Here is a 15,455-nt window from a genome sequence, read left to right as displayed (position 1 = left end):
GGCTCAGTTCCATTCTAGTGTATTTTCTGTACTTTTAAAGGCTCTTATCTGAAAACCTGCTTGCTAGGCTGAATGTGTGTTTGTTTTTATGGTGGAAACTTATAGAGTTTCTGGGATCTTGCTCTGTGAATAATTAAACACACAAACTCAGGTAAGCCAGCCAAGGCTAGCCATACACCTGACTTCCTTATTTGGATGCCATCATTTCTCAACATAGTCAGGCTGTTTTGCTGCTTTTTCTCAGAAGTGACATCCAGTGAGAAAGAATATATAGCAATAATATATAATTTATTCATGCATGATTTTTCCTGTCTTGAATTAGGTGCTAGACAAACAGCACACCCTAAGTAAATCCTGCCTGTCGAAACACAATTTTCCAAATCTTGTGACCCAATGGCTTGTCTTGACATGTTTCTCTTTTCCTTTGGTCTAAAAATACAGTGCACACTTTTTCCAATCCACTCATGGACTATGCACAAACACTGGGCAACATGTTGTAATACCGTTATTGTCATTCATTTGGTTTTTCACGTAGTTCATTGTGTTTATGGAATTTTGTCGTACAATTTCTTTCATGTAAAATTGGAAAACAAATCAATATCAGTTGCAAGCAAAGTTACTGACTCATGATTACATACTGTAAATAAATATAGCAAGTATGTGGACTGGCAGGTTCCTTCTTTTCAGAATCTCTAATATGTAAACCTTACAGCTTTTTGAGCGTTTGTTTTTTCTCTGATGCAGGGTAGTTCTGGAGCCATGGAGGAATCTTCAGACCCATATGACGATTATGTGGTAAACGGTGATCCAGGGGTACAACATAAGCACCAGTCTCTTAGAAGGAAGATTAAATATTATTTCATGAACCCTTGTGAGAAGTTTCATGCTCGAGGCCGCAAACCCTGGAAACTCTGCTTGCAGATTGTCAAAATAGTCATAATCACAATCCAGGTGGGTTTTGTTTTGGTTAAATAGAACTGTCACAGATTGGTCTAGATTTGACTTGACTTTTCTGTTCCAGTTGGTCTCATTTGGGCTCAGCAACCAGATGGTTGTCACATTTAAAGAAGAAAATTTGCAGTCATTTAAGCACCTTTTTCTCAAGGATTTTGCTGATGGCCATATGGATACCTATGCAGTTTACAGACAGGCAGATACATACGACCACATTGATTACATTATCGAACAGGTGATTACATTTACTTGTGTATTGCATTTTCTTTTGAGCAGTAAATCTCAGTTTGGTCAATAAATAAAAAATAATAAATGTTTTTTCAGTATAGACTGTTACATAACACAACCGTCGGAAACCATGAATATGAGAAAAATGGCACTCGATACACATCCTTGGAATTATGTCAAGCCTATTACAGGAACGGCACGATATACCCAGGAAATGAGACCTTTGAAATTGATGCAGAGGTGAAAAATGGTGAGTGTCACATATGTCATCTAAAATGCCAGGATTTTCACCACAATAGTCAAAAATGTGCAGGGGGTGGACCTTCCAGACCGCTCTTAAAAACAGGATATCACATGACTGTAATGTTCTTACACAGCTGTTCCTCCAAAACTGTGACTCATCAAGAAATACTGTATGTAGGATAGAATAGGATGGTTAAGATTACATTAATTTCATCTTAAGTCTTGACTATTCAATATCATTTCAAATATTTTTTGTTGCTACAGACTGCTATGACATATATCCAATGCACAATGGCCTCCCTCATTTTGAATTGTATTTTAAAAGGTGAGTTTAAAAAAAAGCCAGGCTGTACATTTTACTTAAAGAGAAAACTGTTGCATTTGATTTTTTTGTTTTTGTTTCAGGATGCTCTCTGTCAACATTAAATTTGTTCTCAAGGCGATTAATTTACAGACCGTGCGGCATAGGGAGTTGCCCGACTGCTATGACTTCACTGTTTTGGTTGGTAACATTCTTGTGACTTGGGAATCCGTCTTGCTTACATAATAACTACCTTCATTTGGTTTAGTTTCACTTCTACTTCAAAACAAATAGGTTACACTAATTTTCACCCATTTTACATAGCCTACATATATCACACCTGACTAATATCCAGTATGAAGTGACTTGCTTGTTTCACAGTTGTAGTACATCATTTTGCAGATAACCTTTGACAATCAGGCGCACAGTGGACGGATAAAGATCGATTTGGACACAGATGTGGAGATCAAAGAATGCAGAGACTGGAAAGTCACTGGAGCGTGTGAGTTGCTGCATCATGATCCACCTGTTTACTCTTTTCATCAGAAAGTAATGTTTTGTGTTCCCTCAGCTGCGAGAAACATGACCCTGACTGTGCTGTTTGACTGCTTCATTATTATTACATGCATCACTTCCTTCAGCCTCTGTCTCCGCTCAGTCCTCAATGGGATTCGACTACAAAGGGTAAACCTTTTTTAATTGTTGCAACTTCCTATCAGTAATTCTTATTAATAGAGGTGTAATAATATCTGTCTAGCAATGTGGTATCATTACACGAATATGCTTTTAAAAAAAAAAAAAAGTCATTTCATCAGTGTTTAAAAGGTGTTGTTTCTCACAAAGCACATCAATCCATCCATTTTCTTCCGCTTTCTCCGGGCCGGGTTGCAGAAGGCAGCAGTCTCAGCAGAGATGCCCAAACTTCCCGATCCACACACACCTCCTCCAGCTGTTCTGGGGGGGCGACCAAGAGGCGACACTAGGCCAGCTCAGAGACGTAGTCCCACCAGCGTGTCCTGGGTCTTCCACGAGGCCTTGTCCCAATAGGACATGCCTGGAACACCTCCCATTGGAGGCATCCAAAACAGATGCCCGAGCCACCATAGCCTCCTTTCGATGTGAAGGAGCAGCGACTCTACCCCGAGCTCCTCCCGGGTAACTGAAGCTCCTCAACCTATCTTGAAGGGTGCGCCCAGCCACCCTGCGAAGGAAGCTCATTTCAGCCGCTTGTATCTTGTTCTTTCGGTCATTACCCAAATCTCATGGCCATAGGTGAGGGTGGGAACGTAAATCGATTGGTAAATTGAGAGCTTTGTCCCCCGATTCAGCTCCCTCACCACCCAACAGTCCGATACAGCGACCACATCACTGTCCCTCACTCATGAACAAGACCTGAGATACTTGAACTCCTCCACTTGAGGCAAGGACTCTCCACCTGAAGAGGGGAAACCACCTTTTTTCCGGTGGATATTCACAGCCTCAGATTTAGAGGTGCTGATCCTCATCCCGGCCCCTTCCCACTCGGCTGCAAAACGTGCTGAAGGTCCTGATTTGATGAAGCCAAAAGAACAACATCGTCTGCGAACAGTAGAGATGAGATCCTGAGGCTCCCAAACCGGACACCCTCCGGCCCCTGGCTGCGCCTAGAAATTCTGTCACTAAAGGTAATGTTCAGAACCGGTGACAAAGGGCAGCCCTGGCGGAGACCAACACGCTCTGGGAACAGGTCTGACTTACTGCCGGCAATGCGAACCAAGCTCCTGCTGCGGTCATACAGGGAACGGACAGCCCTTAGCAGAGGGCCCTGGACCCCATACTCCCGGAGCACCCCCCACAGGGCACCACGAGGGACGCGGTCGAGCGCTTTCTCCAGGTCCTCAAAACACATGTGGACTGGTTGGGCGAACTCCCACGAACCATCGAGTACCCGATGAATTGGTGTAGAGCTGGTCCAGTGTGCCACGACAGGGACGAAAACCGCATTGTTCCTCCTGGATCCAAAGTTCGACTATCGGCCGGATCCTCCTCTCCAGCACCCTGGAGTAGACCTGCAATGGCAATTTTTTTTTTACTATGCAGTTGAAACAGTGGTGCATTTTAAGCCCTAGAACTTTTTCCTAAATTAATAAAGAATAATGTATTGTAACATGCCTCTTTTGTAATATGTACGTTTGTTATTGTTCCACATAGGAATATAATCAATACTGCAAGAGTTACACTCTGAAAGAGGTCTCCTGGTCTGACAAGTTGGAGTTTGTAAATGGGTGGTACATCCTCATTATTGTCAGCGATGCATTATCTATTATTGGCTCCATTCTTAAAATCGAGATACAGACAAAGGTAAAAAGGCAATATAGACATGCAATGTTTGAACTTTGTCATTATTCATCATACCATCATAATCTTCATGATGTGTTTATTGTTGTAGGTCCTTACAAGCTATGACGTCTGCAGCATCTTCCTCGGAACAGGAACCATGTTTGTCTGGATTGGTGTCATCCGCTACTTGGGATACTTTAGAAAATACAACGTACGGACAATGTTATATCACGATGTTATATCACCAGTATCGACAATGAAAATGGACCATTTTGTGCGGATACTGTATGTTCAGACATTTTAAGCAAACTTTGCTATTTGCTTATGTTTTTTTGTCCAGATTCTGATCTTGACCCTGAGGGCAGCATTTCCAAATGTGATCCGCTTCATCTGCTGCGCTGGCATTATCTACATTAGCTACTGTTTCTGTGGTTGGATTGTGCTTGGTCCATATCATGAGAAGGTGAATCTTATTTTGGTTCCAGTTCATCAGAGTTTTTATTCTGACACATTAACCTTTCTTTCATTTTCAGTTCCGGACACTGAACACTGTCTCAGAGTGTCTGTTTTCGCTGGTCAATGGAGATGATATGTTCCCCACCTTCAAGGACATGGGTCAGAAGAGCAGGCTGGTGTGGACTTTTAGCAGAGTCTACCTCTACACCTTTGTCTCACTGTTCATCTACATGGTGCTCAGCCTGTTCATCACCATCATCACAGACACATACGACACTGTCAAGGTAGAAATTGGCTTCTTTTGCGTATTTGTGTTGTAGAAATGTAGTCCTCATTTTGTATGCAATCCTCATTTTTAGCAACAGCAGAATGGAGTTCCAACCTCGGACCTTCAGAAGTTTTTGTCAGAGTGCAATGACCTACCAAATTCTGGGGCATACAGGCTTGAAGAGAGCACAAACTGCTTTTTGGACTGCTGTGCACATCCAAGGCTCTGGTAATCTATTATCCTATTCTATTAAGGGACCACAAACAAACAAAAATCATGACTGTTCTTACGTATCTAGTGCCCAATAAGCCATCAAAATGTCTGCAAAGACGAATAGAGCCAACTTAAAAAAAACTTAAATATGAACTGTTAAACTACTAAATCACAAGCATTGAGAAGATGCTTGGAAAGGTTTAAATCATCATTAACCATTTTTATACAAGACAATGTCACTCCCCGTCTATGACCAGGCTCTACTTACCATGCAATGTCTTGTGTCACTTTATGGATCTGCACCTTTGAGCCATAACAAATCCTTATAGATACAGATTTTGTTGTTTGTAGAGGACAATATATTTTCTAAATAATTGCATTTTTTTGTTGTTATCATTGAAAAGATTTAGACTTTATTTTTCAAATTAAATGCTATGTATTAGTAATCCAAGGATGTTAACATTTGCTCCTTTTCTTTCCTTCTAGGTTTAGGCATCCACACGAGACACTGGTATCAGAAGCATAATAAATCTTTGTTGTGGATGTAATTTGTGTATTAAGTGGTGTCGTTTGGGGACCCCAGGAATCAAAGAAGTCATTGCTGAAGTCAAATTACCTTTTATCATCGACTGGAGCTCAATTCTGTATGAAGTACTCACATTATTGTTTATTTTATAGAAAATGCACATGTCACTTAAAATGTTTACAACACTGTATGTATTTAAATAAATTAAATGTTAATAAGAGTTTTATTTCTCAAAAATGTGTAAAGTAAAGAAATACATTTTAACCCTCATAACTATTCCATGTGGGGTCAAGATGGCGCTCCATGGAGTCAGTCTGGTTTCGGTTGAGCAGCAGCAGGAGGCGGCGAAACGTGTTGCTCCTTCATCAGACAGATTTTTTCTTACGTTTCCTAAAGAGAAAACATGATTTGTCAAATTATAATATACAATGCAAATTTGGGATTAAATTACAAAGAAATATTGCCTAAGAATAAACAACCAATTTTTTTTTTTCACATTACACATTGTTTATTTTTGCTGTATAGAAACCTTTTATTAATAATATGAACGCCATTTTTATATCCTGTAGTTATGGCAAACAACAGCTCATGAATATTTGACTGTAATACACAGTTGTTAATTATTTCTCTCCATTAGATAAGTATTTGTTGTAGCTTGCCCCAGGTAGACACATCTGCAGAGAAAGAGACCGCCCTCGGAGTGTGAGGAAGAGTTTTGTTATATATTTTAGCTCACTGTAGTGCAAACTTTCAGCCATTTTTGATGTTAAGTCACAAAAGAGAAGCTCACAGTGAGTTATTTGTCCTTGGTTTCTAGGAAATGTGGCTTTGCTTTAACTACACGTAGCCAATAGGCTTTTAGGTTTAATTATGTCTCATCCTCCTCCAAATGGGTCCGCCTGCTTTTGCTTTCATTGTATTTCGAAAAGCAACAGGCCTATGCAAAATCAAAGATTGAGTTTTTACATAGCCTATTGTGTACTGTTGCAATATAAAACATATTATTTGTTTTTTTCATTTGTCTATATGAGACATTCACTCGATACACTGTCAGCAAATAAAATAAAACAATTAACCTTTATTGATTAGGTTGAATCCTTTTACTGCGTACCAGTGCGTACCGGCCCACTTAAAGCACTGCCCGCGATCAGCATCTGGCTTTCGCTCTGCTCACGTTCACAAACACTTCGTGCGCTCTGGCCATGTGACCTGCCGTTTACGCACGGCTATTCCGGGAGATCTGTATGTGTGCGCTCCTGCCAAATGTGCACAGTGCGTTCTGTGGACATAGCGCGGCTCGTGTAAGATAAGATTTGATTAGATAAGATAAGATAAGATAATCCTTTATTGATCTCACAATGGAGAAATTCACTTGTTACCATCCATGCAGGCTCAGACTCTGCGGTGCGAGGACATTACCAGACTGGCACAAACAGATGCCTAAAGATGGCCAATGTACAAGTGCCCGCGCCGACCATTGCTATGTAAAGCCAGCAGGGGCTTGGTGGAGAGTTGGTTACCTGTTGTTCATTTAAGCCTAACTGAGCCTGCTGATGCCATATCTGCCTCATGACCCAGCGGCATATTGACTGTTCGCCAGTTTGCTGAACTTACAGTAAGTTGCGCCCATATGAGGATGATGTCACAGACTGGACAGCGAAAATGACACCCTCTCCCCCTCTCCAGCAAAGAGAATCTACAATTTGTAAAACTTTTTTAGCCATAGACTGTATGTTTTTAGCATTGGAATCCTTCTGTTACGCAAACACCCACCAGCCCATGCGTAAATCTGTGTCTGGCAGTCTGGAACCAGCAGCGCCACTTTTAAGGCTCCTCAGACCCCAGACATATTGGCCACGTTTTCTGCGCGTTGATGAACCTGTTCTCCTTAAACGTGTTTCCTTTTTGAAGCGTTTTGACATATATTGCACTGAAGGTGAATTGGAGCGGCCACACCGAGCTGTGCTTGACGCGCGCCAGGGGCAACGCACAAGACGCATTTCTCAAAATAGAACCAAATTTTGCCACGCGTGCGTTAAGCGTTGTGTGATGCGTCGCCAGTTTGTTTGGTCCCTGAGCCACAGCCTGTCAGGAGTTTATCTCACAGCTTAAAAACTTAGATGCACTTAACTTTTATTTGTGCTGTTTTCCTCAACGAGCAAGTTTCACTTCCGGGTATTTGAGCTGACTCAGAAAAGGATTCAACGTCCTATCAATAAAAGCTTAAAATTGCATTTTCCTTTTTTGCATACTCGATTATGAAGTAGTAGGCTATTTGTCAGATACAGGGAAATTACAAAACAAATCATAATCTTTTTTTCTATATTGCAACAGTGCAGAAAATGTAAAAAACACAATTCTTGATTTTGCATTTCCTTTTAAAATTGAAAAATAATCGCATTTTGGCTTTAATTTACTCTCAATTAGACTAATGGGGAGACCTGGGCTATTTGTCATATTGCTTTTTACAGCCACACTAGAGGGCGCTATACACTCGTACTGATATATCCTATCATTTGTGTATTGGTATTCCGCTTCTCTTCCAATAATAATTTTCTCATTTGCACTGAAGAAAGCTTTCCTTTTGTTAGTGCCACAACAAAAGACACTGATCTGAAAGACTAAGATGTTAGCTTTTATTTGAGCCATTTTAGATCTTACACGCTAAAGCCATTTGTTAGCTAGCTTACGGTTAGCCTATTTGTCACAAAAAAGGAGGGGTTAATTGTCACGTGGGGTATTAATGGTGGGTCATTTATTTTGTGTTAAATACGTTTTTCTGATCACTTTATTTTAACAGCTATAGAGACTCTATGTTTGGGTCATTTTAGTGAATTTGAACATTTTACATCTCAGAGCATTTTGCCAAAAAAATCAACATTTAGTTCAAATGAGTGAATGCACACGTTTTATTGCATTGTGACTGCTTTTTTTTTGTCCTTTCACCTCCTTTAGTCTCCTTTATGTCCTTTAGTTTATAAAATTTCAACTTAACAACAAAACCTCCATTAATAACAATAGTGACAACCAACCCCGCGACTTGTGACAACTTGCCCCGCACATGGGGCACACTGTCACAGTCGACTTTATTGTGTTTGACGGTTGATGACTATTTACAATGAAAACCAAATAAATAAAAACATTATGTAAACCTGTGCCCTTTAAACAATACTAAGTGGCCTCTACAATAACATTAAAACATAGAGAGCCTCTCATATAATTAACTTTGTGTGTCTTTTACCTAAAGCTACATTGGTGCATGATTGACAGGGTGAATGGGTGACTATAGTTCCTTGTCTGTAAAGTGCTTGAGTGCCAAATATAGGTGGAAACGGGCTATATGTTGAGACCATATATTTACCATTTACCATGACGATAGGCGTGGAGTGGACATAGGCTTTGTCAGGGAAGTTGTCAATGCAAGTGGCGACACTTTCTGGAGAGTAAGTGAAATGCCACAGCTGCATAGTTATTTGTTCAAGTGTTTTTAAAGTCCACAACCGGCTGTAAGCCGAGTCTAACTAAGATATAAGGATGTTTTCTTTAGCTTAGACCCCTGAGGCAACCAATCAGAGATCGGCGGTAAACTGAATAAACAAGAGTCATCAGCCAGAGCTGCTTCTCCAGCTGAGAACTCTTCTTTCATAAAGTCGTGTTATGATAGTTGTTTGTGAAAGCCAAAGGTAAAAAAAAAAAAAAGTTTAGCATTTAGCAGACGTCAGACCGACATACAGGTGCGTAAATGCAATTAAATTACTTCTCTTCAAACATAAAGATGTAGAGGTTATTCTAAGTTATCCGATCTGTTGCTTTTCACTTGTGTTTATCTGAAAACCTGCTAGTTTTGCCGAATGTGAGTTTGTTATGTTGACAACTTATAGAGGTTCTGGGATCTTGCCCTGTGAACAAGTAAAGACACAAACAAAAAGCTGCTTTCTTTAGGACCATTATGGACTCTTTGCAGAGGAATATTGTGCAGATGAATATTGTCGACTTTGCCATCATTTTTGAAGCTTCTGGAAACCAAACCCGTGACAACCTCATAAAGCAATGCAAAGATGCACAAAAGTATCCAGTAAAACAATGTGGAGCACAGAAACCACAAATGCAGTTCACAGAAAAAAAGCGAAAACACAGCTGTACCAACAGAGAGGGAGGTTGCTGCTTGTGTACATGTCCTTAACAGATAAAAACACACCCAAAGTAAATCCTGCCTGAAGAAAGACACCATAATGACCATTGTCATCGTGTTTGAAGGAAAAAGGGGGAATCTTGCAAACCTGAGAACACCATCCCAACTGAAATACGGGGGTGGCAGCGTCATGCTGTGGGGTTGTTTTGCTGCGGGAGGGACTGGTGCACTTCACAAAATAGATGAAATCATGAAGAAAGAACTCTATGTGGAAATATTGGAGCAACGTCTCAAGACATCAGCCAGGAAGTTAAAGCTTGGGCGCAGATGGGTCTTCCAAATGGACAATTCTCAAAGCATGTGGCCAATACTGGTTACAAAGTGGCTTAAGGAAAACAAAGCAAATGTTTTGAAATGATCATCACTAAGTCCTGATCTCAATCCAGTTGAAAATGTATGGGCAGAGCTGAAAAGGCATGTGCACGCAAGGTGGCCTACAAATGTGTCTCAGTTACAAGGCAAGGCAAGGCAAGTTTATTTGTAGAGCACAATTCATACACAAGGCAATTCAAAGTGCTTCACAGTTGCATGAATATAAGAAAACAAATACAATCAATAAAAACATCAACATAGAATTAATCAATTACAGTAAGAGGCAAGAGTGCAGATAAAATACTTTCAGTTATATGCATTTTTAAGTCTTGTTTTGACTCGCTCTGTCTTGAGCACTATTTCGCTCTGTCTTGAGCACTATTTTTCTTGCTCGTTCACACAAAGTTACCTAACCTCTGTTTTTGTCGCTCCTTCTCCTCTGGACATCAACATAACATTTAATCAATTACAGTAAAAGGCAAGAGTGCAGATAAAATACTTTCAGTCATATGCACGGGCAAACCGAACTGGTTCTGTTTGGAGGAATGGACCAAAACCAAAACGTTTGACCCAAATTATACAGGCAATGCTACCAAATATTAATTAAATGTATGTAAGCTTTTGGTTTTGTAAAAAGTAGTTTAAAACTGTGTAGAAAATTCTATCTCTCATTATTCTGGCATTTAGCAAATAGAAATAATTTTTAAATTTCAGGTTGACCTAAAAAAGTAGAAGTTAATTCTGGTTTCATGTCAGACAGTGAGAAAAAAATGCAAATGTGTGTTTTTATAAATTGTATGTAAACATCTGGTTCCCACTGTATAGAAATAAAGCATGTGGACTGGCAGGTTCCTGTTTTCAGAATCTCCAGTATGAAAACCTTCCAGTACTTTGAGTGTTTGTTTTTCCTCTGACACAGGGTAGTTCTCTGTAAAACCTGGAGCCATGGAGGAATCTTCAGACCCATATGACGATTATGTGGTAAACGGTGATCCAGGGGTACAACATAAGCACCAGTCTCTTAGAAGGAAGATCAAATTTTACTTCATGAACCCTTGTGACAAGTTTTACGCTCGAGGCCGCAAACCCTGGAAACTCTGCGTGCAGCTTGTCAAAATAGTCATAATCACAGCACAGGTGGGTTTTCTTTTGGTTAAAATAGAACTGTCACAGATTTTTCTAGATTTGACTTGCCTTTTCTGTTCCAGTTGGTCTTATTTGCGCTCAGCCACCAGATGGTTGTCACATTCAAAGAAGAAAATTTGCAGTCGTTTAAGCACCTTTTTCTCAAGGATTTTGCTGATGGCCATATGGATACCTATGCAGTTTACAGACAGGCAGATACATACGACCACATTGATTACATTATTGAACAGGTGATTACATTTACTTGTGTATTGCATCTTTTTTTGAGCAGTAAATCTCAGTTTGGTCAATAAATAAAGAATATTGTTTTTTTTTTTTTAGTATAGACTGTTGCATAACACAACCGTCGGAAACCATGAATATGAGAAAAATGGCACTCGATACACATCCTTGGAATTATGTCAAGCCTATTACAGGAACAGCACGGTATACCCAGGAAATGAGGCCTTTGAAATCGATGCAGAGGTGGAAAATGGTGAGCATCACATATGTCATCTAGAATGCTCTAAAATCCCGGGATTTGCACCACAATAGTCAAAAATGTCCAGTGGGTGGACCTACCAGACCACTCTTAAAACAGGATATCACATGACTGTAATGTTCTCACAGTGTTCCTCAAACACTGTGACTCATCAAGAAATATATAATAGGCTTGTAAAGATTACAGTAATCTTGGCTATATGACTGACTTCACTGTCACTATTTTTTTGTTGCTACAGACTGCTATGACATATATCCAATGCACAACGGCCTCCCTCATTTTGAATTGTATTTTAAAAGGTGAGTAAAAAAAAAGCCAGGCTGTAAATTTGAAGAGAAATCTGGTGCATTTGATTTTTTTGTTTTTGTTTCAGGATGCTCTCAGTCAACATTAAATTTGTTCTCAAGGCGATTAATTTACAGACCGTGCGGCATAGGGAGTTGCCCGACTGCTATGACTTCACTGTTTTGGTTGGTGACATTCTTGTACCTCGGGAATCCGCCTTGCTTACATAATTCATTGTTTCACTTCTACTTCGATACAAATAGGTTACACTCATTTTCACCCATCTTGCATACACATATCACACCTGACTAATATCCAGTATGAAGGGACTTGCTTGTTTCACAGTTGTAGTACGTCATTTTGCAGATAACCTTTGACAACCAGGCGCACAGTGGACGGATAAAGATCAATTTGGACACAGATGTGGAGATCAAAGAATGCAGAGACTGGAAAGTCACTGGAGCGTGTGAGTTGCTGCATCATGATCCACCTGTTTACTCTTTTCATCAGAAAGTAATGTTTTGTGTTCCCTCAGCTTCCAAAAGCATGATCCTGACTGTGCTGTTTGACTGCTTCATTATTATTACATGCATCACTTCCTTCAGCCTCTGTCTCCGCTCGGTCCTCACTGGGATTCGACTACAAAGGGTAAACTTTTTTTAATTGTTGCACTTGCAACTTCCTGTCATTAATTCTTATTAATAAGAGTGTAATGATGTCTACCCTTTCATCACTGTGATATTTAAAACATAGGATATTATGTTGACATATTTCTTTGTTCCACATAGGAATATAATCAATACTGCAAGAGTTACACTCTGAAAGAGGTCTCCTGGTCTGACAAGTTGGAGTTTGTAAATGGGTGGTACATCCTCATCATTGTCAGCGATACATTAACTATTATTGGCTCCATTCTTAAAATCGAGATACAGACAAAGGTAAAAAGGCAATATACAGTGGCGAGAAAAAGTAAGTACACCGTTTGGAATTTCTCACATTTCTGCCTAAATTGGTCACTAAATGTGGTCTGATGTTCATCAAAATCACAGGAATGATTAAACAGTCCAACATTTACATTTTATACATAACATGTAAACATTCACAGGAGTGGCTTAGAGCACACAGCTCCTAATCACTGGTTAGTTAGCACCAGAGGTCCCTATGCTAAAGTGGCTATGATAGTTAGCATTGAGGCTCCTTTTCCTAACTCCTTCCTAACTGACAGACCAATTCGGAAGCTTCTTGTCATGGCGGACCTTTGCCTCAGTGCCATCATCAATAGAAAAATGTGTTCAAGTTTATCACGATATTTTGCAGAAAAACCTGGGACATTCACAACATGCATGGAATAAGTGCACCCTTGTATTAAATAGCTGGCTGATCCTCCTTTTGCAGAAATAACTGCTTTTCTGTAGTTGCAGATTAGACACTCACAGCGATCAGGATGAATCTTGGACCATTCCTCTTTACACAACAGTGTTCAGACAGTGTACTTACTTATTCCACTCTCTCCTGTGGATGTTTACATGTTGTTGCCAATAAAAATATGATCAAATGTAAATGTTTGGGTGGTATTAGTTTAAGCAGACACTCTTTAATCATTCCTGTTATTTTGATGAACAGCAGACCACATTTAGTGACCAATTTAGACAGAAATGTGAGAAATACTAAACGGTGTACTTACTTTCTCTCGCCACTGTAGACATGTTTGAACTTTGTCATTGTTCATCATACCATCATAACCTTTATGATGTGTTTATTGTTGCAGGTCCTTACAAGCTATGACGTCTGCAGCATCTTCCTCGGAACAGGAACCATGTTTGTCTGGATTGGTGTCATCCGCTACTTGGGATACTTTACAAAATACAATGTACGCTGTACAATGTTATACAATGTAAATGGACCATATTGTGCGGATACTGTATGTTCAGACATTTTAAGCAAACTTACAAAAATATTTGCTTATGTTTTTGTCCAGATTCTGATCTTGACACTGAGGGCAGCATTTCCAAATGTGATCCGCTTCATCTGCTGCGCTGGCATTATCTACATTAGCTACTGTTTCTGTGGTTGGATTGTGCTTGGTCCATATCATGAGAAGGTGAATTTTATTTTGGTTCCAGTTCATCAGAGTTTTTATTCTGACAAATCAACCTTATGTCCGTTTTCTTTCATTTTCATTTTCAGTTCCGGACACTGAACACTGTCTCAGAGTGTCTGTTTTCGCTGGTCAATGGAGATGATATGTTCCCCACCTTCAAAGACATGGGGCAGAAGAGCATTCTGGTGTGGATTTTTAGCAGAATCTACTTCTACAGCTTTGTCTCACTGTTCATCTACATCGTGCTCAGCCTGTTCATCACCATCATCACAGACACATACAACACTGTCAAGGTAGACATGGGCTTCTTTTACATATTTGTGTTGCAGAAATGTAGTCCTCATATTGTATGCAATCCTCATTTTTAGCAACAGCAGAATGGCGTTTCAACCTCGGACCTTCAGAAGTTTTTGTCAGAGTGCAATGACCTACCAAATTCCGGTGCATACAGGCTTGAAGAGAGCACAAACTGCTTTTTGGACTGCTGTGTACATCCAAGGCTCTGGTAATCTATTATCCCATCTATTTAGCACAAACAAACAAAAATATACCTGACAAGCAGTGGCAGTTAGGCTCTCGGCGATGTTACTGCCCCAGGCCTCCAGACTCCAGACTCCTTTTGTGTTTGTTTGCGGGTGTGGCTGACCTCTGTGTTCTCCTCCTATGGAACCCTGTGGCTGCGGCTGGTCTGCTGCTCCCAGGAAAGACGGCTCTTCTTATGGTGTTACCTCACCTTGTTCATCTGTACCCAGCCTTATGTACTTGTGTGTGTCTGAGTGTGTATGTTAGAGGGAAAGGCAGGGGCTGTAGGAGGTGTGTGTATGACACCATTGTGATACCTGTAAATATGGGGAGGGTTGGACAGGCAAGATTGTTTTTGATGTCTTTTAAATGTAAAGCACTTTGTGATGCACTTGTGTATGAAAAGCGCTTTATAAATAAAGTTTTAATTGATTTAGCGCTGCAAGCCTTTGTGGCCACTGGCCAGTATGCCATTCTGTGTTCTGTGTCTCTTCATCGTTAGTGTTAACTTTTGTTAAATTTACCTTTTACACTCTTTCTTAAATTACAACTTTATTTATCCATTTCACATCTTGTTTTTGTTACAACCCAGCTCTATAGGGTGGAGGAAAGTAACAGGGAACATGGGTGTATATAAGCACTCTACAAGCTGCTATTTGGTAATCCTTCTTTTCTAGAAAAGAAAAAAGGGAAGAGAAGATGTTTTGAAAGTTGTAAGTCACCATTACTGTAAACATTTTTATACAAGACAATGTCATTCCCTTTCTACAACAAGGCGCTACTTACCATGCAATGTCTTGTGTCACTTTATGGATCTCTAGAACAAATCCTTAAAGACACAGATTTTGCTGTTTGTAGAGGACAGTATATTTTCTAAATAATTGCAGTTTTTGTGATTTACTTATTGT

General features: G+C 39.9%; 2 protein-coding genes across 2 annotated transcripts; both read left to right on the top strand.

Annotated features, from left to right (window-relative positions):
- Nucleotides 1–759: 759 nt before the first annotated feature.
- Nucleotides 760–5,564, top strand: LOC306976480 (mucolipin-3-like; the record flags this gene model as incomplete). The annotated part of the gene is made up of 13 exons (XM_079574412.1): nt 760–951; nt 1,022–1,189; nt 1,279–1,432; nt 1,690–1,750; nt 1,831–1,927; nt 2,129–2,228; nt 2,298–2,410; nt 3,917–4,066; nt 4,155–4,256; nt 4,386–4,508; nt 4,579–4,785; nt 4,861–4,997; nt 5,469–5,564. The coding sequence occupies 13 exons, from the start codon at nt 760–762 to the stop codon at nt 5,506–5,508; spliced, it is 1,644 nt and encodes a 547-aa protein (XP_079430538.1). The 3' UTR covers nt 5,509–5,564.
- A 5,393-nt stretch (nt 5,565–10,957) lies between these two features.
- LOC306976478 (mucolipin-3-like) lies at nt 10,958–14,720 on the top strand (the record flags this gene model as incomplete). Its single annotated transcript, XM_079574410.1, has 12 exons — nt 10,958–11,149; nt 11,221–11,388; nt 11,480–11,633; nt 11,878–11,938; nt 12,013–12,109; nt 12,291–12,390; nt 12,460–12,572; nt 12,713–12,862; nt 13,693–13,794; nt 13,903–14,025; nt 14,112–14,318; nt 14,394–14,720. 12 exons carry the CDS (start codon nt 10,958–10,960, stop codon nt 14,532–14,534), a joined length of 1,608 nt encoding a protein of 535 aa, XP_079430536.1. The 3' UTR covers nt 14,535–14,720.
- Between the last annotated feature and the right edge of the window lie 735 nt (nt 14,721–15,455).

The sequence above is a fragment of the Gobius niger genome, assembly GCF_951799975.1.
Source record: "Gobius niger genome assembly, chromosome: 17".
Classification (NCBI taxonomy): Eukaryota; Metazoa; Chordata; class Actinopteri; order Gobiiformes; family Gobiidae; genus Gobius; species Gobius niger.
This window is presented reverse-complemented; position numbering and strand designations above follow the sequence as displayed.